A 26,060-nucleotide genomic window follows, 5' to 3' on the forward strand; every position below is an offset into this window, starting at 1 on the left:
CATGCAACACACTCACCGCGCACCATGCCATTAAACACCACGATCCACATGTGTTTGGCACGTATGGGGGCATCTATGCATCGATTAGAATCGATTGCTAAGCTCTCAATTCATGGACCGAGCCGTGCGTGTGAGAACAGCATCCAATGCATGGCAAGTCATACGTCTCGATTTACGTTTCAGGTTAACGGAGCGAGCGACGCTGCACCAACAAACGTGAAACAATACAAATGAAACGGTAGAAATGAGACGAGAAATAATCCACCCTGAAATCGAGTTTCACTTTGTTATAATTCGTCGAATCGCTGAATTTCCACGTGCCAATATCATGTCACACACACACACACGTGTAACGCACGCCACACACCGTGCACCACAACACAAACCACGTACACAGCACAAACACCGTTCACCACACACACATCACGTACCACGCCCCCACAACCCGCCCTCAATTACCGACAAACAAAACGCATCGCAAGTCCCGCCGTGCCACCCGCGCAAGACCAATCGCGAACATTACATTACAAACGCGAGGGCGGCGTAACAATACGTGACAAAGTGGCACATCAAAACCGCTGCCAGCTGATAAAGCGAGCTTTGCCTATCCACGCACTGATTGCATTGCAAACATAAGTGGATGCGAGCAAACCCGATTGCGTAATCTTTAAAAATATCGGCCGCAAACACCTCGTGCCGGAGGTGGCAAACAACCTCAACGCACGCAGGTACCTTGAAAACACGACGGAGATTGGTCGCGGCTTACTCCGGCCGTGCCATCTCGTTACATTTAGACCGCCAATTTGTGCCACAAAGCTGCCACAATTTACCACGCCCGATGCCGACACGGCACGATCAATAAAGATGGCGGCCGCGCTGCGTGGCGGTACGGGACGCGCCCACGCACAGCGCACACCGCACGCGGACACCGGCACTCAGAACCACGCTGGCTCAAATCAAGCAGGGCAACGGCAGAACAAATATAAAACAACACCACTCGACACGTTCGTCAATTGCACCGCGTGTGTGTGGCTTTAAAGGAAAGAAATGGAGTACAAATAGGCGACGTTTTGGGCACCGCAGCGGCGAGATGTGATCTTCCTCGCCGGGTATACAGGGAGTCGTGAGTTCGATCCCGACCCTGGAGTTTGCGCGTATCCTTCCCCGTGGTCATGTGGATGTTTCTCTCCGTGTCCTCCGGTTTTTCCCTTCACATTTAGAATCAACGTGATGACAATGATAGCTTCAGGGTGATGAATGCAGCCGACACTCACCACAATAGCATCCCTGATGTTCCGCTTGATATCTTGAATTTTTTGTTTCTTTTCGCTGCGGAGAGAGGAAGATGCTCTGTGTGAGTTTCGCGCCACGTGTCTCCACCGCTCGCGCGCGACCCTCAGCTTCGATGCAAGAAGAATGCAATAGCACGCCACATCCAGTATACCCCCCCCCCCCCCCCATCGCTATGGCCGAGGCTATATTAGTGACGCGTGGGGGACAGCAAACCTGTGGCTCCGGAACCGCACGCGGCAAGAGGAGAAGAGGACGGTTTTGAACTTGGACCGGAAGCCACTGGAGCTGTGCACTTTTAAATCCAGATTGAAAACTCGTTAATTTAGAACTGCCTTTTGCGTTTAGTTTGTTGTCCTTCCCCCGCACCTCCGATCGGCACAGTTGGCTACGCACGGCGCGAAATAAGTTCAAAATACATGCAACAGCACGAATAGATTGTGGCGAAGGAGTTCTAGACTAAAGAAGCGGTGACGTCCTACAAGTTCCATATGTCTATGGTGGGAGGCAGCACATCCTCAAAGCAACCATAGCCAATGTCTCACTACCTCGTCGCCGGTTGGGTTGGGTACTCTAGCGGCCCAACGAGGACAGTTACCCCCAAAGGAATCCTCTACCCGCTCAACGGTGCTACCGCTACAACAGCAGACATGGGTTTCACCCTCGCCGATGTTACGATTCAAGACAGTTTCATTTGACGGTGTTGGGCCACGACCGAATGTGCGTCGTCAATCCCCTTCGCCATCCCCGACACGGCCAAAACGAAGGGGGACCTGCGCGTGGCGTACAGGCCCTGAAAGCGCCACATTTTTTACACCGTTTCAAGTTGAAGGGCGAAAGTCTCGCAAACCAAATTTTCAACTACGGACACATTTGAGCGGAAACGATCGTAGCTGGCAAACGTTGAAATGTCCGCGCGCACACACGTGGCGATTTAATTTGTGTGGCCGTGTCGGGTTGCAGGAGGGTTCTTAACGACACAGGTTTGTTACGTTCATGACGTGGCCTAACCCAAACAGATCGTCGATGATTCCGTGTTATCCCCATATCTGCGAGGTTGTTCACACAACGCGTTTTCGCTGTAACGCGGTTCTTCTATCAGGAAACACTTTACACATGACGCGGAACGCGCACCGTTATAACGAGCACCGCTATAACGTGGCGGTGCTCGCTGCGCGGCTGAGCGGTTACAGCGATACAGCAGGCAGAACGATACGCTACGTGGCGTAGCCTCATCTTAGTTCTTTGTCCCTCCATGGGATGACTGCAGGCTGATTTTATAGTGTAGCGCAAATGCGATGCAGTAAAAGTCGTTCCTTCCTTAACGCTGTTCTCGCTTAACACGGCACTGTTCCGGAATGCAGCTAGTGCGCTTGTTAAACAAGGGATGACTGTACACATATAGCGTTGCTGCATGCGTATGCTGCCAGTCATTTTTGGCAAAGCCGGGATTGTATAATCGATGTAAAAAAAAATATCCCATTGCGATGTACCAAAGTTCCAAAGACACACGCTCGCACAAACACACACACACGGCATGCTTATTGATGGTCACAGAAATAAACTTAACCCTTTACCATTCTCCGATGATGGAAAAAAATTACTTTATCGGTATGTCTTCAAGTCGGGTGACGTACCAAGGCTCCCACAAAGCCATGCGGGAGGGAGTGTGGCACAGTTTGGCACCAGCTATCATAGAGGGCGGTCGTGTCGCTGCAGTTCTCTGCGGTGAGTACACTGTCTTTTAAAACAACGGTGCTATGCCTCTCTAAATAAATGTTACGCCAACTGCTCGCGCATTCCGAGATTCAGCGGTGAACGGGACACCCACCCTGAACTTGCAGACGCCTCGGAACGGGAAAGGTTGCAGATTTAAATTTGCAGATCTTATCTTTACTCATTGCAAAACTGAGCTCACATCCATGCTCTGCCAGTGCTACCGCTGCCACTGCTCCACAAAGGCGTGCGACACGCACGTAGGTTCGCAAGGTCCACCGCGAATACGGCAACGCCAGAGCGACGGGCGTGTACACCGATACAGCCGTGCGGAGGAGAGGGCCGCTACACGCACAGAACGCCCTGCGATCCATCCCACGACGCGTACAATACCCAGCACACATCGCGCTAATAATGCACAGAAATGCGCAACGAGGCGTGCGGTGTAGCGTGTCGGTATCAACAGAATTTTACACCGCCAATTAAAAACTCAACGGCTATATTAACGTCACCCATTTCGTCAAGACTATTTTTTTCGGGACCAGCGATTAGGGCCTCCCGTTTATAAATGCGGTAATTCATTCTGAGGTTCCGTTTTTTTTCATCCATGGGAGACCAGCGGTTTTGTTCGGGGGGCCTCACTCAATGTATTTATTATTCACTTACAACTCGGTCAAAAGTATTCGCGCGCGTCGGGGCCTTATCGCGTTGCGTACGCCAAGGTACACCTGGAAATAGTTCGAAGGACATAACTGCATCGTAGAAGATAATTATTAAAATGATGACAACACAATTGGGATTTAAAGGGCATATGAACGTGGCGACAGCTCAAGGCATGGCACCTCCGATTAGCACGGTTGGCTACGCAACATACGTACGTACAACACAGTGGGGCATGCACATCGTGGGGAGGGTAGGTAAGGTAGGTCCACAAGCAGGCCACAACCATAATTAAAATACATAATGGATGTGGTGTGCCGGGTGTGTGTCAATATTTGACGGGTCGCTGGTCTCGGCAGACCAGGCTGAAAGAAAGTCCTCGGCATATTCACGCAAAAAAAACAGAGTACATGCAAAGGAAAGAGACTGCACTAGGACCCAGCCAAACAAGTGATGCTGTTGCTGTGCTAGTGTAAAAGAAAAGAGAGTAGGCCATCGGCAGAGGCGAAGAGAAAGGTCTTTAGTCCAGACTTGGACACGGGGAGAGAGTCGGCGGTGCGGATGGGTGGCGGGGAAAGGTAAACCAAGCAAGTCATTCACTGGAAACTTCGAAGACAGAAAGAACACGACGGCCAGGGTGGCCTATTAAGCGACCCCCGTTCCTTACTCGAACCCAGGTTAATAAGCGGCAGCGATTGTGTCACGTGGTGTGAGTGTGTCACGTGGTGGTGGTGTGAGTGTGTCACGTGGTGGTGGTGTGAGTGTGTCACGTGGTGGTGGTGTGAGTGTGTCACGTGGTGGTGGTGGTGTGAGTGTGTCACATGGTGTGAGTGTGCTATGGGACGATGGTGAGAGCGTGGTAAGAGACACGCGTGTGTGAGTGTCAGACCCAACGTTCACTCACTCGGCGTTGAATCCGTTCACGTGCAAGATGCGCATCTGTTTGACGATGGTGCTTTTTCCAGATTCTCCAGCCCCTAAATGACAAGAAGTGTCCCGACACACACGCACACACAAACACGCACACACACACACACAAACGGGGACACGCACACGCCGACAAGAACACACACGTGATCACGAGGTTATTAATCACAGAATCCACACCATGAGAAATACATGGACGTGCCGACTGACGATGCACAACATCACGCCATGGCATCGCGAGACCACTGCCAGCCTCGTGTCCGTTTGCTCCAACCCTATGGGGACAGTTTTGCAACTTGTACTTGCAACGCCGGACGTGTTTCTTTACAAGCATCGAGGGCAAGAGGCACAGAGATGTCCCGTGCCGCCTGTCAGGCATCTGCCACGCAAGGCGCCGATGCATCTAAGACAAAACAAATAAGACGCGTTTCCCGCTCGGTTTACGCGGTGGTAGATGTTCCAAAAAATGGGCGCACGAGGCGAAATCACGTCACCCAACCCCCCACAATGCACCGCACAAGACAGCTGCCCGCCGAGTAGCGCACACAGTACACATGCACCCGATGCTGTATCTGTGCGTATCTTTGTATGTATCACTGTGTATCTCTGCACAGGAGGGGACACAGCTGGTGCATCTGCCAGTCAGTCAGTCCATGGCACCTGGGTCTGTCCCGTGACCACCTCATGTCAGCGAGCCTTCGACACTTCACGTGGCCTCAAAGTGCACCTGGCGGCCTGGCACAGACGCCGTGGTGACATCACCGCCACTGAGTGGTGAACGGTGCGGTATTGGAGATCTCTGAATGTGTATCTCAATGTGAGAAAACTCCTTGCCGAGTATCAAATACAATTCCATGTTGGCCCACATCCACCCACAAAGCCACATTTAGAGTAGATTAAAAGCCCACAATGTAGTGAATTTTGTGTAAAAATAGGTCCGCCGCATATATGGCACGAAATCGCACAAAACGAACCTGCACAGAGCATGGGAAAGTACGTTCGCGTGATTTTTTGCATTTGCGCTCCTTTTGATCAAGATGACATCCTCGCAAGAATCGATCACAACGTCGCCAATCGTAGCAATCGGGACGTGCCCAAAAGTTCAATTTTATCAAAATAAATAAAGAGCACTTCAAACAAAAAGAGCATAAGCTCTTTAATAAACCATCTTCTTCTTTCGTACGGCTGGTGTAATTGCAGAGCAACAACTTAAATTTCACATCCAGGTGGTCAAGCCAGATAACCGCGTCAGGAGGAGCAGAGTGGATCATCGCCGTGATGTCTGCTTCGTATTTGTGGATCGGCGCACTGTGTCATTGCACCTTGTACGGTCTGTTTTGGATGACCACAGTCGTACACTGGAGTTTTAAATGTTTGCCATTTCCGCATCAGGTATCCGCATCTGCCACGGTTTGTGCAGTGGATGCGATTCAGGGCGAACCACGAGCTTCGTGGAAGAGCAAACCCAGAGGGATCTTTTGCGTTGGGTCTTGCCCTGTGCGAGAGAGAGGAACTCTCTCTCTCGCACATGGCAAGACACTTCCTCATCTTAGGGCACAAAGAGCAAACCCAGGGATAAACTGCAGGAGTTGTTCATCGCACTGCCGCAGATGCAGCGCAGTAATTGCCCCCCTTCAGAATGTCCAGGGCAATGAGCTCAGCGGAGTTCGCGCAGTCACCGCGTGCAAACATGGTACACTCCCCGCACAGAGCACCCACCACCGCTTTTGTACAGCTCGCCACAAGCGCACGGGCAATCGAATAAACACACGTGCGACATGCGCAGCGTTCACGCAAAGCACTTGCCCCAAAGTTCTGTGAAGGCTACACGGGGGCCTTGGCCTTTTGAGGGGTGGGCAATGGCATTCGCAGGCTGTGGATTATAAAGCAAGGGGTGGCAATTTCACTCAGGTGGCACGTGGCTTTAAGTTGATTCAACGCTGCTGTCGTGTGACCTTGCTTAAGGCGAGCGGGGGGGGGTCATGATGACAAGTGGGGGAAGGGGGGCACAGCAGGGTCAACGTTATACACGGCGAGTCCTCGCCTAGCGCGTGGGGTGCTCACGCGACAACGCGTCTTCGCTATAAACGCGGTTCATCCATGTGGGAACGCTCTTCGCACAACGCGTAATGCGCGCCGCTATAGCGCTGCGTGGCTGACAAGTGGGGGAAGGGGGGCACAGCAGGGTCAACGTTATACACGGCGAGTCCTCGCCTAGCGCGTGGGGTGCTCACGCGACAACGCGTCTTCGCTATAAACGCGGTTCATCCATGTGGGAACGCTCTTCGCACAACGCGTAATGCGCGCCGCTATAGCGCTGCGTGGCTGAGCGGTGCAGTGATACGGTAAGCGGAATGAAACGGTAACGCGGGGGGATTACAACCATCAAGTTATTTGTCCTGCCGCCTGACTGTGTGCGTGTAGGACATCACATCTTGCCAAACGTTTTTCGTGAACTTCATTCATGAGGAAATGCCATCTTGACGCGGCAGAGGAATGCATCTACCGCGTTAAACGAGCACTTCCTGGGACCTCGATTGCCAGTAACAAAAGCACAAGAATAGGTTCTACCCTTTCAGGCAATAAAACGGTTGTGTTAAGATGTTCAAACAGCAAACAGAAGCCTTTTGCAGGGAATCACGTCTGCATTAACCCCACACACGGTACTCGAGCTGAACATGCGAACAAAAACATGCTCTGGTAATATATAGCGTTGTCTTTGAAACCGGTTGGTCTACACCAGAGACAGCCTTCTTTAGGGCCTAGTCTCAACCAGTGTTAGACCAGGGAATGCCAAAAGGCGAACAGCCTGTTGGCGAAGGACTTCCTGGAGAGGACTTCCTGTACAGAACTTTAAAACACACGTGTCACGAGATCTGCAACGAGGCCAGGGGTTGGTGGATCGCACAAATGCTGTGAACGCCCTTCCCGTGGGCGTCGTCCAGATGCAATATTCCTGCTGCCCAGGAAAACGCGGTCCTGCAAACGCAAACTCCACCTGTTCCATCTGTACAAAATAGAGTGGTACTGCCTCGCCACAAGTGTGGGTTTTCAACGGTGGCTCACGTTTTCCTCTCACACGTAAACACTCATTAATTGGCTTATAACATCTTTATATACAGAGGACCGCAAAGCTTTGGGGGGGGGCGAGGGGGGTGAATTTGGCACCAGCTCACCACCTGGCTGCTGCCTTCCCCACTCGTCTGTGTCGTTGTCTCTCTGCTGAGCGAGTGAACACCGTTGCGGCCTTACAAGTTTAAGTTATGATTATTATTAAAAGCAAAATTTGTGACGTGTATATTGCTGTGGCGCCCATCGCTGAATTGTATACTTCTATCAATCCATCTCGTCCAGCCTCCTTCTCTCGCTCTTGAACACAGTTTAGTGTAGTATAGTTTAGTTTTAGTTCATAAATGCCAACGTCCATGTCTGCTATCCACAAGAAGGCTTCCTGGAGAGAGTTCGTGCCGTTCTGCTGTTCCTCCACCTCCTCCGTTGAAGGAGCACAGACTACGGCGGTTTACTGCGTGGTCCTCAGCTTGAGTTGCACGATCACAATCACACTTCAGTTGCATCGAGCAGCAAGGACATGTTGAGAAACAATCGGAGTGCACAATCCCCCTTGGAACTTCAACACACGTACGTATAGAGATCACGTGTACGCAATGAGCGTAACACACAGGCAACACAAAGACGAAGATTCCTCCCTATGGACGTAAGGACTGTTGGGGAAAGTGTTGCAACGACACGCCATGAAGTGGGTGGTTTCAACACCCGCCCGGCCGTCTTTGTCTCCCCGGTGCTGATGTTTTACATACCACACCGGTTACTCAATTAAGGCTGAGACCACTTAGAGGAGACCTCGGATCAGGTTCAGGTAATTGCCACTAACGTTAACCTTGGTCAGGAATTGAACGCAGGTTTGCCTGGTTTGTAGAGCAGCAGCACGCTAATCACGACTTCGCCAAAGGCTCCACCCCAAAACAAACACACACACTCAGTTCTAAAATAGAACGCACAAACACAAGCAAACACACCAACTGGGGCACAAAGTTGACTTGTTTAAAATGTTACTTACCCGTCTGCATACCTACCTACATACCTGCATGCCATTTGGAGTATATGTCAGTGTGCACTGGCACGTTTGAACAGCGGCCATCATCCGAAAACACATAAAAAAAATGTATTAACAGACTGTAATAAGAAATAATCACGTACAGCCCCTTTTGTCAATCCACTGCTGGGCAAGGGCCATTTCGGTGACAGGAAGTTGGCTTGACTGACAGTCATTCCACCGTGCTGGTCAGTGTGGGATGGTCAAAAGGGGAGAGGTCAAAGGGTCGGTTCAGATCTAAACCAGAGGTCGCAATCGGGTTTTGATTCCTTACCCGTACACGGCCACACCAGGGTCGCAAACGGGTACCCGTACCCGGCCGTACCCGTACCCGGGTACGGGTAGGGTACGGGTATCGGGTACCTGATTGCGACCTCTGGGATGAAGCCATGTTGCAGGCGCAGGTGGGTTGATTCTAGGAACTTGAATTGTGAGAAGAGACAAGACGTTGGGAAATGAGTGACAAACGGTTACTCACCAGTGACTCACGGCCTACCCGTACCCGTACCCGGCCGCACCAGGGTCGCAAACGGGTACCCGTACCCGGCCGGGTACGGGTAGCCGGGTATCGGGTAGGGTACGGGTATCGGGTACCCGGTTGCGACCTCTGATCTAAACTCAACACTGATGTTAGCCGTGTGGTTGTGAACCCAATTGGACTTGTGGCGCAGTGGTGCAGACCGCCACTCCACTGCTCCACCAGTCCTGCATTTCTTCAATGGTGCAGCTGTAAAGTTATGTATTTCTATTTTGAGTCGCATGGTATTTTGCCACTGATGTATGGCATTTTTTGAAATGAGATGCATTCACCCAAGTTTGCTCGTGCTAACGTACGAGTTCCACCATCGTATGCAGGGACATATTTCAGCGACACGCCTAAATATATATTTTTAAAACCTCAACACGTTCTGTCAATAACAATGTGTGGCCTTAGAAGGAAAAATATAATGGGCGATGTTTAGGGAAATGGTCCCTTCTTTATAGCGATAGCAGTCGTGCACAACTTACAACAAAAAACACGACACATTCTGTCAAAAACACTGCCAAAGCAGCATAACCAAATACACTCGTTTCATACTTTCTCTTTTTTAAGGTCAGTGTTATTGACAAATGTGTTGAGTTGTTTTTGACGTTGTTTTTCATGTAAAGTTCAGTCATGATGTTCCAGGAGGGCTAGAGTGCTGAAATTCGACGGCAAGTCAAGTCCATATCCAGAAGAACAAGAGAAACATCATCAAAGCAAATCTTTTCAAATGTAGGTCCACCAAAAACCATGGAGGAGGCGGCTACCGGCTTTGACACAATAGCAGGGGCAGCCCAACATTCTACAAAGCTTGAACTCTCGCCCAACCAAACACCATTTCACAAAATATGCTATGGTCCCCTTCATCAGCGAACGAAGTAACTTGTTTTCCACGGAGTGTGACGCAAAAGCCAGCAAAGACGTTGAACCTCACACACACAGTTGCTAGTATGAAATGGACAGATCAGGCGCAAGACATTTCGACAATGTGAAGGGTTTTAACGCACGACTACTGCATCGACGCACGTGTACACCTCAGCACATTGCTGCACGGGTGTTTACAGGTGCGGTGCCGTTGTTGATCCTCTGCTGGATGAGGACCTACCCCTGACCCATGATGTTAGTGGTCTTGAGGGCTATTTAACCATTACCTCACTCTAGCGCTGATTAGTCAGGATCGGCAAAGACGGGGATCGTAGTCTCAGGAGAATATGATTACAGAACAACGGACATTGATTGCCCTCTGGTGTGCGTCAACGTTGCAACGCAGCCACCTATGACATATTTCGCATGGTGGTCATCCCAGGCTTCTAAGACTGCTGGCGATTTGGTTGGAGATGTACACACAGTGCATAACAACCAAACGCATGTCATTACTGCTCGTACAACAGTTGGTATTACGAGCAGTGCCCCTCGCGGTGAGCACATTGCGGCGGTTGACGGTTCGAATCCAGCAGCAGCCCTGGTAAATACTGCGGGTTGTAATCGGCACAACACACGCCGCCTGCTTCACTCGCAGTGGACGTTAAAGATTACGTCATTCGCAAGAGTTGGCCGTCGTGTGCCGGCGTGTTAGGGTTACAAAATTTGGCCAATTAAAACATTATCTGCAACTTTCTCAATTCGGGATTATACGCGCGACAGCATTCATCGCCGCCCTGCTGGTGAATTCATGCCGCAGGTCACTCTTGAAAATGCACCTACGCTGGCCTCTTTAGACTTCTCTTAAAGCCAAGTAAACTTACAACTGTTTACACGTCATATTATGGATACACAGGGAATGTCGATAGCGCACACACACACACGTGACGTCTACCAACGAAGCGATACATCGTTGAACAAAGACCATCGAGATCACCGTCGTCATTGGGCACTCCAAATACACGTTGAACATCGGCAGCACCGTGTGCATTCATAGTGCTCTTCACACGAACGTGGAAGATCGTCATAATCAATATGCACTATTCAACACATAAAACAAAGATCATCATCGATAATCACAATCCTCCTCTAAATCCACATGATCATGAGATGATCGACCATCACCATCATCACCGTGTAATCTATACCTGGGCAGAACAAATGATGAAGATGATCATCATGATGGCGAAGAGTTGATAATGATCGTAATCATGGCCATTATCGTGACTGTGTACTCAAGTGCATTGTGTAACGTAAATACCAAATGGTTATATAATACAGTAAAGTGTCTAATAATCAACGCGTGCACTCGTGTCATCTACTCGGGATACACACACACACATTTCATGAACTGTAGATACAAACACACACACACCGTCTAAGCATGTGCGCCTTGAACACAATCCGTGCCCTGCCATCATCATGTGCACACACACACACACGTGTGATGCAGTCCCCATCAGCGTACGGGGGTCAGAGGTCACCTGTACACCTGGCGTTAACACATTATCGCTTGATACAAAAACAAAACTAATTCATTGTACCTGGCTTAAGCATCCAGAGCCTCCCGAATAGGAGTTTTGAGACTTGCACGAACATAGCAGACTCTAATTACTGAATTAACTTCAAAGTATATATAATAAGAAGAGGAAGTTAACATTTCCTTAACTGTGGACATTATTAGAGCATTAGCATTGTTTTTTTCTATAGTAAATGCCACAACAGCAGCCAACACATTCTATGCAGTGTGCTCAAGTATCCTGTGTGCCCTCCTTTAGACTGAGCATAACTTACAGCAACAAACATGTGCACACACGCACGATATACCATTCACACGTATACATTGTATTAGACGTGTGCACACCATACACACCACACTAAATATACCCTTCACGTATACATGGTATAAGACACCTGGACATCATAGACCAGGCATACTGGTTACACGTACTATATTCAATGCGTACACGTAGATTCACTACTATGCACGTGGACTGTGCCTACGTGCACATACAGGCGGCGGTGTGTGTATGTCCAAGTGTATGTACGTACTATGTATATGTGGGTGTCCATGTGTGTGCAGGTGTTCATGTACGTCTGTGTGTGTATACGGAAGTATGTTATTCTTTCGATTTAAAGCTTTCGTGACTGCAGGGATTCATCTTCTTGGTTCTTTCGGTAAAGTCACCTGTTCTTCACATGAGGACGGCTGCTTGCGTTGTGGCCGAAACGTCGTGAGAATTATTTTATTATGTTGAATTTTTATTATTTTACTATTTCCATTCTACGTGACTTTACCGAAAGAACCAAGAAGATATGTTATTCTTGTGACTACGCATATGGATACTACAGCACATGCACATTACGTGTCGCACGTCTGACACGTGTGTGTATTTACGTGCGAGTCTGTTTACCTGTATACGTGTACGTTTAGGTGTGTACCTATGTTGTGTGTATATTACTGTGTGTGTACTGTGTGTGTACCTATGTTGTGTGTGTACTGTGTGTAGCTGTGTGTGTACTGTGTGTGTACTGTGTGTCGCTGTGTGTGTACTGTTTGTGTACTGTTTGTGTACTGTGTGTGTACTGTGTGTACTGTGTGTGTACTGTGTGTCGCTGTGTGTGTACTGTTTGTGTAGTGTGTGTGTACTGTGTGTGTACTGTGTCGCTGTGTGTACTGTGTGTCGCTGTGTGTGTCGCTGTGTGTGTACTGTGTGTGTCACTGTGTGTGTCGCTGTGTGTGTCGCTGTGTGTGTACTGTGTGTGTCACTGTGTGTGTCGCTGTGTGTGTACTGTGTGTGTCGCTGTGTGTGTACTGTGTGTGTCGCTGTGTGTGTACTGTGTGTGTCGCTGTGTGTGTCGCTGTGTGTGTACTGTGTGTGTACTGTGTGTGTACTGTGTGTGTCGCTGTGTGTGTACTGTGTGTCCCTGTGTGTGTACTGTGTGTGTCGCTGTGTGTGTACTGTGTGTGTACTGTGTGCGTGCTGTGTGTCTCTGTGTGTGCTGTGTGTCGCTGTGTGTCGCTGTGTGTGTCGCTGTGTGTGTACTGTGTGTCCCTGTGCATGTACTGTGTGTGTCGCTGTGTGTGTACTGTGTGTGTACTGTGTGTGTACTGTGTGCGTGCTGTGTGCGTGCTGTGTGTCTCTGTGTGTGCTGTGTGTTGCTGTGTGTGTAATGTATGTGTACTGTTTGTACTGTGTGTGTGCTGTGTGTACTGTGTTTGTACTGTGTGTACTGTGTGTGTGTACTGTGTGTGTGCGTACTGTGTGTGTACTGTGTGTACTGTGTGTCGCTGTGTCACTGTGTGTACTGTGTGTGTGTACTGTGTGTGTACTGTGTGTCACTGTGTGTGTGTACTGTGTGTGCCGTGTGTGTCCTGTGTGTCGCTGTGTGTGTACTGTGTGTCCCTGTGTGTGTACTGTGTGTGTCGCTGTGTGTGTACTGTGTGTGTACTGTGTGTGTACTGTGTGTGTACTGTGTGCGTGCTGTGTGTCTCTGTGTGTGCTGTGTGTTGCTGTGTGTGTAATGTATGTGTACTGTTTGTACTGTGTGTGTGCTGTGTGTACTGTGTTTGTACTGTGTGTACTGTGTGTGTGTGTGTACTGTGTGTGTGTGTGTACTGTGTGTGTGCGTACTGTGTGTCGCTGTGTCACTGTGTGTACTGTGTGTACTGTGTGTGTGTACTGTGTGTGTACTGTGTGTCACTGTGTGTGTGTACTGTGTGTGCCGTGTGTGTCCTGTGTGTCGCTGTGTGTCCTGTGTGTCGCTGTGTGTACTGCGTGTACTGTGTGTATTGTGTGTCACTGTGTGTGTACTGTGTGTGTACTGTGTGTCACTGTGTGTACTGTGTGTCGCTGTGTGTGTACTGTGTGTGTACTGTGTCCTCTATGTAATGCCTTGTGAACAAATCATCCGGGATGTGTCTGAACTCGTCGCATCTCGGAAGCCAAGCAGCTCTCGTCAGCTCAGAAGGCTAAGCAGCCCTTAGCCTGGATAGTGCTTGGATGGGCAACCACCACCATCACCACCACCACCATCATCATCACCATCACCACCGCCATCACCACCACCACCACCATCACCACCACCATCACCACCACCACCATCACCACCACCACCACCATCATCACCACCATCACCACCACCATCATCATCATCATCACCACCGCCATCACCACCATCACCACCATCACCATCACCACCATCACCACCACTATCATAATCACCACCACCACCGCCACCAACCACTACCACCATCATCATCACCACCATCATCATCACCACCACCAACCACGTATCAGAGAACAATACATCCCCCATTGTTGTACTGTGCTTATATCCCCCCCAACCCCACGTTTCATTTCACCTCCCCCCCCCAGCACTGACCAGGGTGGTGAAGTATGGTCAATTAACCCAAATACACCGCGGCGTGGTGCAGAGATCCTCGTCCAACAGTGGATAGAGGGTCTCTGTACGTGTACACGTGTGTGTGAGTGTGTACACGTGTGTGTGGTGGATGTGTGTGTGTGTATGGTGGATGTGTGTGTGTGTTGTGGATGTGTGTGTGTGTGTATGGTGTGTGTGGTGGATGTGTGTGTGTGTGGTGGATGTGTGTGTGTGGTGGATGTGTGTGTGTGGTGGATGTGTGTGTGTGGTGGATGTGTGTATGTGTATGTATGTGTGGTGGATGTGTGTGTGTATGTATGTGTGGTGGATGTGTGTGTATGGTGGATGTGTGTGTGTATGGTGGATGTGTGTGTGTATGGTGGATGTGTGTGTGTATGGTGGATGTGTGTGTGTGGTGTATGGTGGATGTGTGTGTGTGGTGGATGTGTGTGTCTGGTGAATGTGTGTGTGGTGGATGTGTGTGTATGGTGGATGTGTGTGTATGGTGGATGTGTGTGTGTGTATGGTGGATGTGTGTGTGTGTATGGTGGATATGTGTGTGTGTATGGTGGATATGTGTGTGTGTGTATGGTGGATGTGTGTGTGTGTATGGTGGATGTGTGTGGATGTGTGTGGTGGATGTGTGTGGATGTGTGTGGATGTGTGGTGGATGTGTGTGTATGTGTGGTGGATGTGTGTGTATGGTGGATGTGTGTGTATGGTGGATGTGTGTGTATGGTGGATGTGTGTGTATGGTGGATGTGTGTGTGTGTATGGTGGATGTGTGTGTATGGTGGATGTGTGTGTGTATCTAGCAAACTGGTGTTAACCCGCTCTACACCCCAGCTGATATACAAAGTGTAGACTGTTGTGTATGTCAGTACAGCACACGTCTATCTGTACACGCGTGTGTCCGTCTATCTGTATGTCTGTCTGTGTGTATGTCAATGTGTGTCCGTCTATCTGTATGCCTGTCTGTGTGTATGTCTATCTATGTGTGTATGTCAATGTGCGTGTCTGTCTTTCTGTATGTATGTCTGTGTTTGCTGTGTACACCTACAGCAGGCAGTGGTACATGTACAATGCCGTCTGTGTATCAGTACAGCGGGTGTCTATCTGGGTATACAATCTGATACGCAGTAGCAGTCGGCGTGTATGTGTGTCTATCTGTGCGGCGTCCATCTGTATATCAGGCTGACAGTATACCCAGCAAGAGTCGGTGTGTATGTCTGTGTGTGTATGTCTGTGTGTATGTCTGTGTGTGTATGTCTGTGTGTATGTCTGTGTGTATGTCTGTGTGTGTATGTCTGTGTGTGTATGTCTATCTGTGTGTACGTCTATCTGTGTGTACGTCTATCTGTCTATCTGTGTGTATGTATATCTGTGTGTATCTCTATCTGTGTGTATGTCTATCTACGTGTGTATGTCAATGTGTGTGTACGTCTATCTGTTTGCGTGTACGGCTGTGTGTACGTCTATCTATCTATCTGTGTGTAAGTCTATATGTGTGTGTGTCTATCTATGTGTGTAAGTCAATGTGTGTGTCTATCTATGTGTGTAAGTTAATGTGTGTGTCTATCTGTGCGTGTGGTGTGTGTGTGTCTATCTGTGTGTGTGTCTATCTATGTGTGTAAGTCAATGTGTGTGTCTATCTACGTGTGTAAGTCAATGTGTGTGTCTATCTGTGCGTGTGGTGTGTGTGTGTCTATCTGTGTGTGTGTCTATCTATGTAAGTCAATGTGTGTGTCTATCTACGTGTGTAAGTCAATGTGTGTGTCTATCTATGCGTGTGTTCGCATATCGAGAGGCTGCGAGGCGAGCGAGGTGGCGGTGTGTGGCGCGGTAGAGCTGTTTATCTACGTGTGTGTATCTACGTGTGTGTGTATCTACGTGTATCTACGTGTGAGTGCGTACCCAGCAGCAGCAGGCTGTGGCACGGTACAGCTGTTTATCTACGTGTGTGTGTCTGTGTCTACGTGTGTATCTACATGTGTGTATCTACGTGTGTGTATCTACGTCTGTGTGTGTCTACGTGTGTGTGTGTATCTACGTGTGTGTGTGTATGTACCCAACAGCAGCAGGCGGTGTGTGGCACGGTACAGCTGTTTATCTACGTGTGTGTGTCTACGTGTGTGTGTGTATCTACGTGTGTGTGTGTATCTACGTGTGTGTGTATCTACGTGTGTATGTACCCAGCAGCAGCAGGCGGTGTGTGGCACGGTACAGCTGTTTATCTACGTGTGTGTGTATCTACGTGTGTGTGTATCTACGTGTGTGTGTGTATCTACGTGTGTGTGTGTATCTACGTGTGTGTGTATGTACCCAGCAGCAGCAGGCGGTGTGTGGCACGGTACAGCTGTTTATCCTTCTGCAGCTCGCGCTCGATCCTGCGGTTGGTCTCTCGCTGCGAGCGGCGGTCGTCTTCCTTGCTGCTGCTGCTGCTGCCCCCCTCGCCGTCGCCTTCTCCTCGTCTCCTGCCCCCGCCAAGGCAGCCCATGGCCAGTGGGGGCACGGCTGGAGGAGGAGGTGGTGGTGGGGAGGGGTTGGTCGACGTTGGCCTTCTCTTCCTTCCCTCTGCCCGTTTCCAATGGGGGGGGGGTGGGCAGCTGCCGAGACCCAAGCAGCCTTAACGCGATGTCGCTCTAACGCGTACAACGCGCGTACGGTCTACGTACGTACGTGTGTGTGTACACACATGTACGTATGTACACGTACATGTGTGTAGTCCGGTGGTGAAACGCTGCCCCCCGTTGTAATTCCAGCGGGACGTGATGCGTAACGCGTTTAGCGCCGCTTCGAAAAGGGGATCGTATCCAGCAGCATCGAATGTGGCTGACAATGGTGTCCAAACAGCCGAGATTACAACCGCCCATAGCCCTGCCCCATCTCCCTCTCTCGCTCTACCTCTCTCCTCCTCCTCCCTCGGTCTCGTCCCCTCCTCCTCCTCTCTCCTCCTCCTCCTCCCTCTCGCGTCGCGAAACGGAAGCGCCGCTGCGTTCCAGAGCCCCACCGCGTCAGTCGGGGGGGGGGCGTCAAGGGCTCGAGACCCCCCCCCACACACACACCCCCCCCAACCCACCGTCAACGTCGTCACGCACGCGTCATCATCGACACGATCATTACCAATCATCAACATCATCATCAACGCCATCATCATCATCAACAGCATTAACATCATTGCCGTCATCAACTTCATTAACCGTCAACATCATTGCCTGCATCATCACGCGTCATCATCGCTACGATCATTACCAATCATCACCACCACCATCATCACCATCATCACCACCATCATCACAGCATTAACATCATTGCCGTCATTAACTTAATTAACCGTCAACATCATTGCCTGCATCATCACGCGTCATCATCGCCACGATCATTACCAATCATCATCACCACCATCATCACCACCACCACCATCATCAACGCCATCATCACAGCAATAACATCATTGCCGTCATCAACTTCATTAACCGTTACCATCATCACCATCAACATCATTGCCTGCATCATCACGCGTCATCATCGCTACGATCATTACCAATCACCACCACCACCACCATCACCACCATCATCACCACCATCACCATCAACGCCATCATCACAGCATTAACATCATTTCCGTCATCAACTTCATCGTCACCATCAACATCATTGCCCTGATTACCAACATCGTAATGGTCATCACAGCATTACCATCATCATCAACATCACAATATCATTATTGCCACCATCACAACCATTGTTGCCACCACCATCTACGCCATCACACGATTACCATCATTGCCGTAATCAACTTCATTAACCGTCAACATCGTCACCATCAACATCATTGCCTGCATCATCACGCGTCATCGTAGCCATGATTATTCTTATCATCATCATCATCAATGCCATCACAGTTACCATCACCATCATTATCATCACAATTGCCTCACAACCATCATTGCCACCATCAACACAATACCATCGGCACCATCCACATTTCCATTCGCAACATGCATCATCAACATCATTAACGTGACTTCCATTGTATCACCGACATCATCATTACTATGAACAGCAAGCAGCACAATCATCCATATCACCACAATTACCTCCATCATCATCACATGACCATCATGATCACGAGTAGAATGATCACACACACACATCACCGCCATCATCACCACAATGTACATTATCATAGTTACCATCACCATCGTTAACATTCTTACAATAATCATCAACACCATCACATCAACACATTACCTACATCATCACGCATCATCATAGTTGCTATGATTACAATTATCCACACCATCAACATCATTACCTTCATGTTGACGATTACCATCACATATCAACATCCCTTGCCATGAATACAATCATAATCACCATCACACATTACGAACACCACGTCATTTACCATGCTTACCATTCACTCATCATCACCATCATTACCGTCATCAGCACCATCGTCAAAATGATCACAGTCACACCATCACCATCATGGTGTCCATCAACACCATCACCATCATGGTGTCCATCAACACCATCACCACCATGACCTACACCCTCTTTGCAGAGGTTCACGGTTCAAGTTACAGCGGCCGCCCTGATTAATACCACGGGTGTAATAACCGCTAAAACATAACTACGCGCCGTCTGCTTTGCGATCAACCTTAAAGATCCCACTGACGTCGTTCTTGTGCCGGCCGTAAGGGTCAAAATTAGCCTGATTAGAAAATTACTCAATTGGGATTACACACAGCAATCATCGCCCTCTATTTACGAAAGCCCCCAGCAAATGAGACTAATCCTAGCCTGGTTAAACGGAATCAACTTGAACTTGCCATAATAATTGCTACCGTCAAAATAATCATTGCTATCGTCACACTGATCATCGTCATGAACAGAGTGAAGGTCACCAGCCCATCATCGGTAGCATCAAGAGACCACAATAATATCCATGATCATCACAAACAGCGTTCTCTTCGTCATACGCAGCAAAGATAATAGCCATGCCGGCAGTCAACGCATGTATTCATCATCATCACCATCATCATCTAGTTATTCTTTGGAGGTATAAATTGCACGTTCTAAATCACTAACCACTCGACTGCCATCACAGAGGACACGTCATCAGAAAAGACGAGGATTATTTGTGTAGCCGATACAGGCGAGTGGTGTTCGTGATAAACAATTAATCGATCAATACTCGGAACGATTCTGATATCGCTCGCTACTGATACGTTAGCTATGAATTTCTTGGAATCGAACTCAAGTTCCCCGGTTCCTAGCGCAGTGAGCTTAACCACTGCACCTCCGCTCCCCATACACACACATCGTCACAAAATACAAATATCACCCGTGTAGCCTTAACAGACTTTAGGAGCAAGTGCTGTTTGCGAGCACCTATGAAGGCCGGCACGGCACACGAGGGGGTGGGTGGCCAGCACCACGCCCGTCCGCCTTTGTCTCCCTAGTGGCGATGTTTACACGATGTTTACACATCGCACCCGAGTCTACACATCGTCACACAGAAACCACCACCATCATCATCATCACACGTGGCTTCCGTAACTGCCGACCTGTGCTGCCTTCCGCATAGCGTGTTGGTGGAGTCATCGGCGTGCGTCTTTGTATGTCAACAAACGGCGCAGTCCATTTTTAGTGGAGGAAGGAAACGCGATCCCGTTTAATCGCGAATGTTTCGCGACTCACGCTGCTGCTATAAAGAAGCGCGCTCGGGTTGACGCGAACCCTCCCTGCTAACACTGTACCCGACAAGCTTCGGGAGTTCCAAGGCTGAGCACGGGATGACTTCCAACATCGTGGTTGAAGTATGGTACAGAAGAAAACTCCGTGCGTGAATTGACAAAGTTGTTGTCGATTATTTGCGATTATAATATTAATAAAACATGTCCTCGTTTCTGTTATCTATTGTTTTTCGAACTTAGTGTCTCGGAGGTAGATCTGCAATATCAGCTTCCGCGGGCCGTTCTCTAACGACGAACGGGTTCACTGCGAGAGAATCCAATTGTTTTGGTCTCGCTCATGACACCGACAGAACGAAGTCGGGATAACGTTTGCGGGAAAGGATAACACCAAAGTTAGCTGTTTAAGGGAATACAAGTTGGGGGAAAAACCAACAGAGTCCTGTTTTTGTGACTCCACTTCTGGATGAGGCTGCCCCCCCCCCCCCACCAACTGCCGTGTAAGGTCTTGCAAGGTGGTCGCCACCTTCAAAGTTCTGTGCGAAGGATTCGAGCTCTGATGAAAGTCGGAGGGTGCGTTCCGGGGTCGTTTCTTTGCACGCCTCTAACCCAGTCAAATCCAGCTCCCCCCCCCACGCCGCTGCTTGCGAGCAAGCTAAACACGTATACGACTCCGTGTATTGGCTAATAAATGCATTTAGTACGCGCATAATGAGTTCTAAGCCAATACAAGGGACACGTGACCGCGATGCGTGAGTTGGATCAGCCGAGAACGTGACATGGTCCACCCCAATCGACGGCCGTCATCGCTACGTCACAAATTGGCTCGGCACGGTGGCGACACAAATGGTAATGTTGTTCCCAATTCACATCGTGAAATCGAATCGCTGTAATTTTCACGTTTTTATTCGACGAAAAGAAATGTGTCGGATCATCGATAGCACGGCTATAAATGTTTCACACGCAAAAAAAAAACGAATTATACTCTGGGTTGCTCCAAAAACAAGCCTTCCCACAATACATTGTGGCAGTATTTTATAATTTCAATACTAATTCGTTTATTTACTAATATTTAGTCATACTTTGGAGTATTTAAAAGTTTGTCTGATACTCGAGAGCTACTGTTATGTTCTTATTCATATGCCTATTTAACGAAACTGCTCATCAGAGAACATTTAGAAAATGCAAATCTTATCAGGCCCCATAGTGTCAAGTGCAGTCCACAACCCTTATCCGCCATCACTCGCCGCTGTTTCCCTGAATGTGTTAAGGGGTCATGTCCTGAAACGTCGCCGATTGTCTCTTTTCAAGGCAGTGTTCATGACGAGTGCGTTCGAGTTTATTTTATGGGTGCACATGGAATGCATACTTCATATTGTCTAACAAACTACACACATCTATGGTGCAATTAATAAGTTGTAAATAAAACACAAGTTAAACGTGGAAGAATCCACAAAATCACAGCACACAACGCCCAACAGCGCTCAGATCAAAAATAAACTATTTTGTTTTTTGGTAAACGTTTCTATTAAGACTTTCACGACTTTCGTCAGTGGCATACGGCTCCCCTGGGGGACGTAATCCCACATACTTCACCACCCACCACGTGCTGAAGTATGGTCAAACAACCTCTTCCCAGAAATCGACAAGGCATTGAGTGAGAGATGCCTTCATCCATCAACTGTTAGATTACTTGATTCAAATAATCAAAGTTATTATTTAAACATGCTGTCGATTATTTGAGTTATATCCCTCTGAAGCTAGTTGAAAGGGCGATACAGTACGCTGCCTTAATATGCATGGTTATGGGAATGAAATACATTTATTTTAATTTGAGTTGTGATCAATAAATACATTTTGCGGAGGGAATACCACGTGCATCAGTACCGTACAATAATTGTACATAAAGATCACAACAAGGTGCAACATCCAACACATTACGTATACAACACCTTGAGTGATATGTAAATCGTGATGTTGTTCTAGGAGGGCTAGTAAAATAAAGAGATAACATTTGGAACAAACGTAGCCCCCCTGTCTGGAATAATTCGCAAAACGACACGCTGCTTTCAACGCGTCCACCACTAACCCAGGGCACGAGTTTCATCGATTTCACCCGATTGGGGGGCTCATGGTTTCGAGGGCGTTAAAGTTTCCACGCCGCTTCAAGACTCCCACTGAACGAGTCAACAACAAAGCCGACGAATCCCCCAGTAGCAATCGGTGAACCGAGTAATTCGCCGGGCCCCCCCCCCATACACCCCCCCCCCCCCCCCGTGGAGGGAGTGTGACGCTAAGGCTCAGAGAAAGCGAACGCCCGCTAGTGGCGAGCTGTGGGTGCGAACTAAAACCCACACAAAACAGCTCAGGCCAAAGAAAAGGTGAACATTTACGTTGTTAAATACAGGCGTGCGTGTGTTTTATATAAAATATATACACGCGCGCGTATTGCTACGTCATAGTTTTATGATGCGTGCGATTTTGATGGATGACGATGATGATGGTGGTGATGTAAAGAGCACGCGGATATTAGGAGCAATACGGCAGCGTCAGTGGGGAGGGAATCGATTCCGGTTCGGACATTGGATCGCGACACCTGGAATCGCCACGGCAATGCCTCGTTCGTGTGCACCTAGCCTGGCACAAGCGCCGTGGTGACTTCAGTTGTTGTAGTTGTTGTGCATGGGAGGAGGGGGGGGGGAGCGGTGGGTGTAGTGGTTTAGAGCGCGCTGCGCTACGAACCTGACGAGCCCCGGGTTCGATTCCCGCTCGAGGCCACAAACACCAGGCGACGATTATCCGATCCCCTAGGTCGACTCGGCCTCAAACGAGTACCCGGTGCGGTTTAAAACGTCGCAACTGGGGAGAGACAAAGGCGGCCGGGCGTGGTTGCTAGTCACAACTCCACGGCTGGGGACGTTGTCGGCCTGAATAGGTCCTTAACTCGACAAGTCTGCGCAGGTTATAGGGGAACTTTGAGGCTATAGGGGAAATGTCCCATATTGTAGCTGCTCACTACGAGATATATAAATGCCCTGTGACGGTTCCACCTGAAGACGGAAGCTTGTGTTGCCTCCGAAACGTCGTGATTTTTATTTGATTTTATTAATTTTATTAATTTTAATTTTTTACCTACGTGACTTTACCGAAAAAACCCCAAAATATGCCCTGACAGTGGCATTGTGTTTGTACGGTCCGCCTTTTGGCGTTCTCTGGTCTAAACTCTTTGTTACACGAGGCTCACAAGAAAGCCGTTTCTGGTGTGGACCAATCAGTTTCAAATGCAATGCCATATACATGACCATCAGAGCATGTACTTTGGTTTGCATGTTCACTACAGGTACTGTGTTGCGGTTAATGCAGGCAGGATTCGTTGAACAAATTATTATGTTTGGTGTTTTAATATCTGTACACAACTGTTTTGTTGTGATATGGGGGAATCTTCGTTTTTTTAAAGTGAAATTTCAGGCGTGAGACCAGCAGAGGGCAGTGCCTTGTTACACGAGGGCTGTTGGAACTGATTTACATCAGAGGTCGCAAACGGGTTTTGATTCCTTACCCGTACCCGGCCACACCAGGGTCGCAAACGGGTACCCGTACCCGGCCGGGAATGTTCAGACGCTGTCTTTCCGACAGACATGTTCTTCACTTGAGGACGGCTGCTTGCGTTGTGGCCGGAACGTCGTGAGAATTATTTTATTATGTTTTATTTTTATTATTTTATTACTTCCCTTCTACGTGACTTTACCGAAAGAACCAAGAAGATGAATCCCTGCAGTCACGAAAGCTTTAAATCGAAAAAAAGCTCTTTCTTTTTTTTACAGACGTCCAGTTGGGGCAGGTCAGAACCTTGCAACAACTTAGCACAGACCTAAAGACCCAAAACGTCGGAGTGACCAGCAACAAACAGCACCATCGAAGTTGCACCTCGCCCAATTCGTCTGCCCATCAACAAGCGTGGGGACGGTTAAATCTCGATTCAAAGCTTTCGTGACTGCAGGGATTCATATTCTTGGTTCTTTCGGTAAAGTCAAGAAATTTGAAAAAAATTTCTTGCCGTGGATTTCACACCTGACGATGATTGCTTGTGTTGCAGTCGAAACGTCGTGAGAATTTTTTATTGTTTTATATTTGTGTTATTTTATTATTACCCAAATTAATATCCACTTATTGTACAGTGCGTCTACGCTCGTCCATGCTGCCCGCTTTGAACCAACCCACATTGACCAGCGGTGCTGAAGTACGGTCAAATAACCCTGGCCATAGCATTGGGTTGGCAGTAAGGGTCTGTACATTCACACGCGGTTCAAAAGCCGCGTACGCGATTTGTGATCTATCGGCCGAGATCATAAATCAAACTGACGTGGTTTAACCAAACGCAACGGGTTTGGGGTCTCATGTTGGCATCTCTCACAAAGCCAAGCAGTGCATCACCTCCTGCGTAGAGAATGGCCCGCGGAAGCAGACACTCCAGAACGACTTCTGAGGTAGCTTCAAGTGATGCCCTTTTATCAGCCACACTATGGGGCTGCACTATGTCATGCACCGCACGCACGCGCACACACACACAAACATTCAATGGTGAAATGTTATCTCCCTCGCCTGGTATGCAGGAAGTCATGGGTTCGATCCCAAACCTGACGCCTGTGTATTTGGAGTTTCCATGTTCTCCCCGCGGTCGCGTGGATGTGTCTCCACGTCCTCTGGTTTTTCCCTCCACATTTCTAATCAACGTCACACATTTAGAGTATTTGGCTGCTATACATTTCCACATGATAATCCACTTCGTTGAGCTATAATTTGTGGCCAGGTCACTTCGAAAAAGAGCTGTATAGCACAGCGAGCTTTACCTGGAGAAATAAAAAAAAATGGTTTAGTTTAGTAGTTTTTTTTGTGTGCAGCTAATGGTGACCGGGCTGAGACCATCAACTTGATAACCCAAGTTCCCTGCAACCTGGATTTAAACCCTGGGACTCTACGCATTGTTGGCTCACTGCTCTGACCCCCCTTAACCATCCAGCTGCCTCGAGGCAATATATGTTTAAATGGACACATGATGCATGTGAAATGTTTGTCATCTGTAAGTGCCAAACCCACGACAACATCGTAGAGATCAGTAGTGGGAAATTCGTAAAATAAACATCATTGTCCAAAGTTTAGACGTTTAGTTTAAACGATGTTTACCGTCTCCACGTTCAACGATGTTTAAACGTTCAGGGTTTTTTTTCTTCTTCAGAATCCTCTTGAAAAGAGTCCTGGTTCTCGCGTTATTTTCCTCTGCCCAGATCACCCTGAATGCACCTGATATCACCAGATTTAAAAAGCTAAGCTGGGTTGTACCTGGTTCGTACTTGTATTGGAGACTGGATGGTATTGCCAGATGTTGGGGACCTGTACTGCAATTTTTTTGTTTTGTTTTTATTTTACCAGCTAAGGCCCACTGAGCTATGTAGCTCTTCTTCAGAAGCGACCTGGCCACAAATGATAGCTCAACCAAGTGGCTTATCACGTGGACATTTATAGTAGCCAAATACTCTAAACTCATGCTTCTAAATGTCGAGGGGAAAAACCGGAGGACCCAGATAAAAATCCACACGACCACGGGGAGAGAGAGAACTTGCAAACTTCAAATATACAGCAGGCGTCAGGGTCGCGATCGAATCAACGACCTGCTGTATACCAGGCGAGGTAGTTAACATCTGGCCAACGAAGCCAGTGGTGAGATGGGGGGAGTTCTGGCTCCCCCATCTTCGCTGGCCCGCACTGCCCAGCGCCGTGAAGTATGGTCAAACTACCTGCGTGACTGACGCGGCAGGGGGCG

The 26,060-nt window shown here is 48.6% G+C and overlaps 1 protein-coding gene across 4 annotated transcripts in view; it reads right to left on the reverse strand.

Annotated features, from left to right (window-relative positions):
* The window catches only part of LOC144941962 (guanine nucleotide-binding protein G(s) subunit alpha-like), an 88,914-nt gene that overhangs the window by 42,572 nt on the left and 20,282 nt on the right, over nucleotides 1-26,060 (reverse strand). For 2 of the 4 annotated variants that reach the window (XM_078868520.1, XM_078868521.1), the window contains exons 2-3: nucleotides 4,571-4,643; nucleotides 1,275-1,329 (exon numbers count right to left, since the gene is read on the reverse strand). In XM_078868520.1, the coding sequence (XP_078724646.1) occupies nucleotides 1,275-1,329; nucleotides 4,571-4,643 (128 nt within the window). Of the gene's footprint in view, nucleotides 1-1,274; nucleotides 1,330-4,570; nucleotides 4,644-16,729; nucleotides 16,767-16,859; nucleotides 17,441-26,060 lie in introns of those variants that run through there. The other 2 variants (XM_078868522.1, XM_078868523.1) reach the window with 2 other exon arrangements.

The sequence above is a fragment of the Lampetra fluviatilis genome, chromosome 26, assembly GCF_964198595.1.
Source record: "Lampetra fluviatilis chromosome 26, kcLamFluv1.1, whole genome shotgun sequence".
NCBI classification, from domain to species: domain Eukaryota; kingdom Metazoa; phylum Chordata; class Hyperoartia; order Petromyzontiformes; family Petromyzontidae; genus Lampetra; species Lampetra fluviatilis.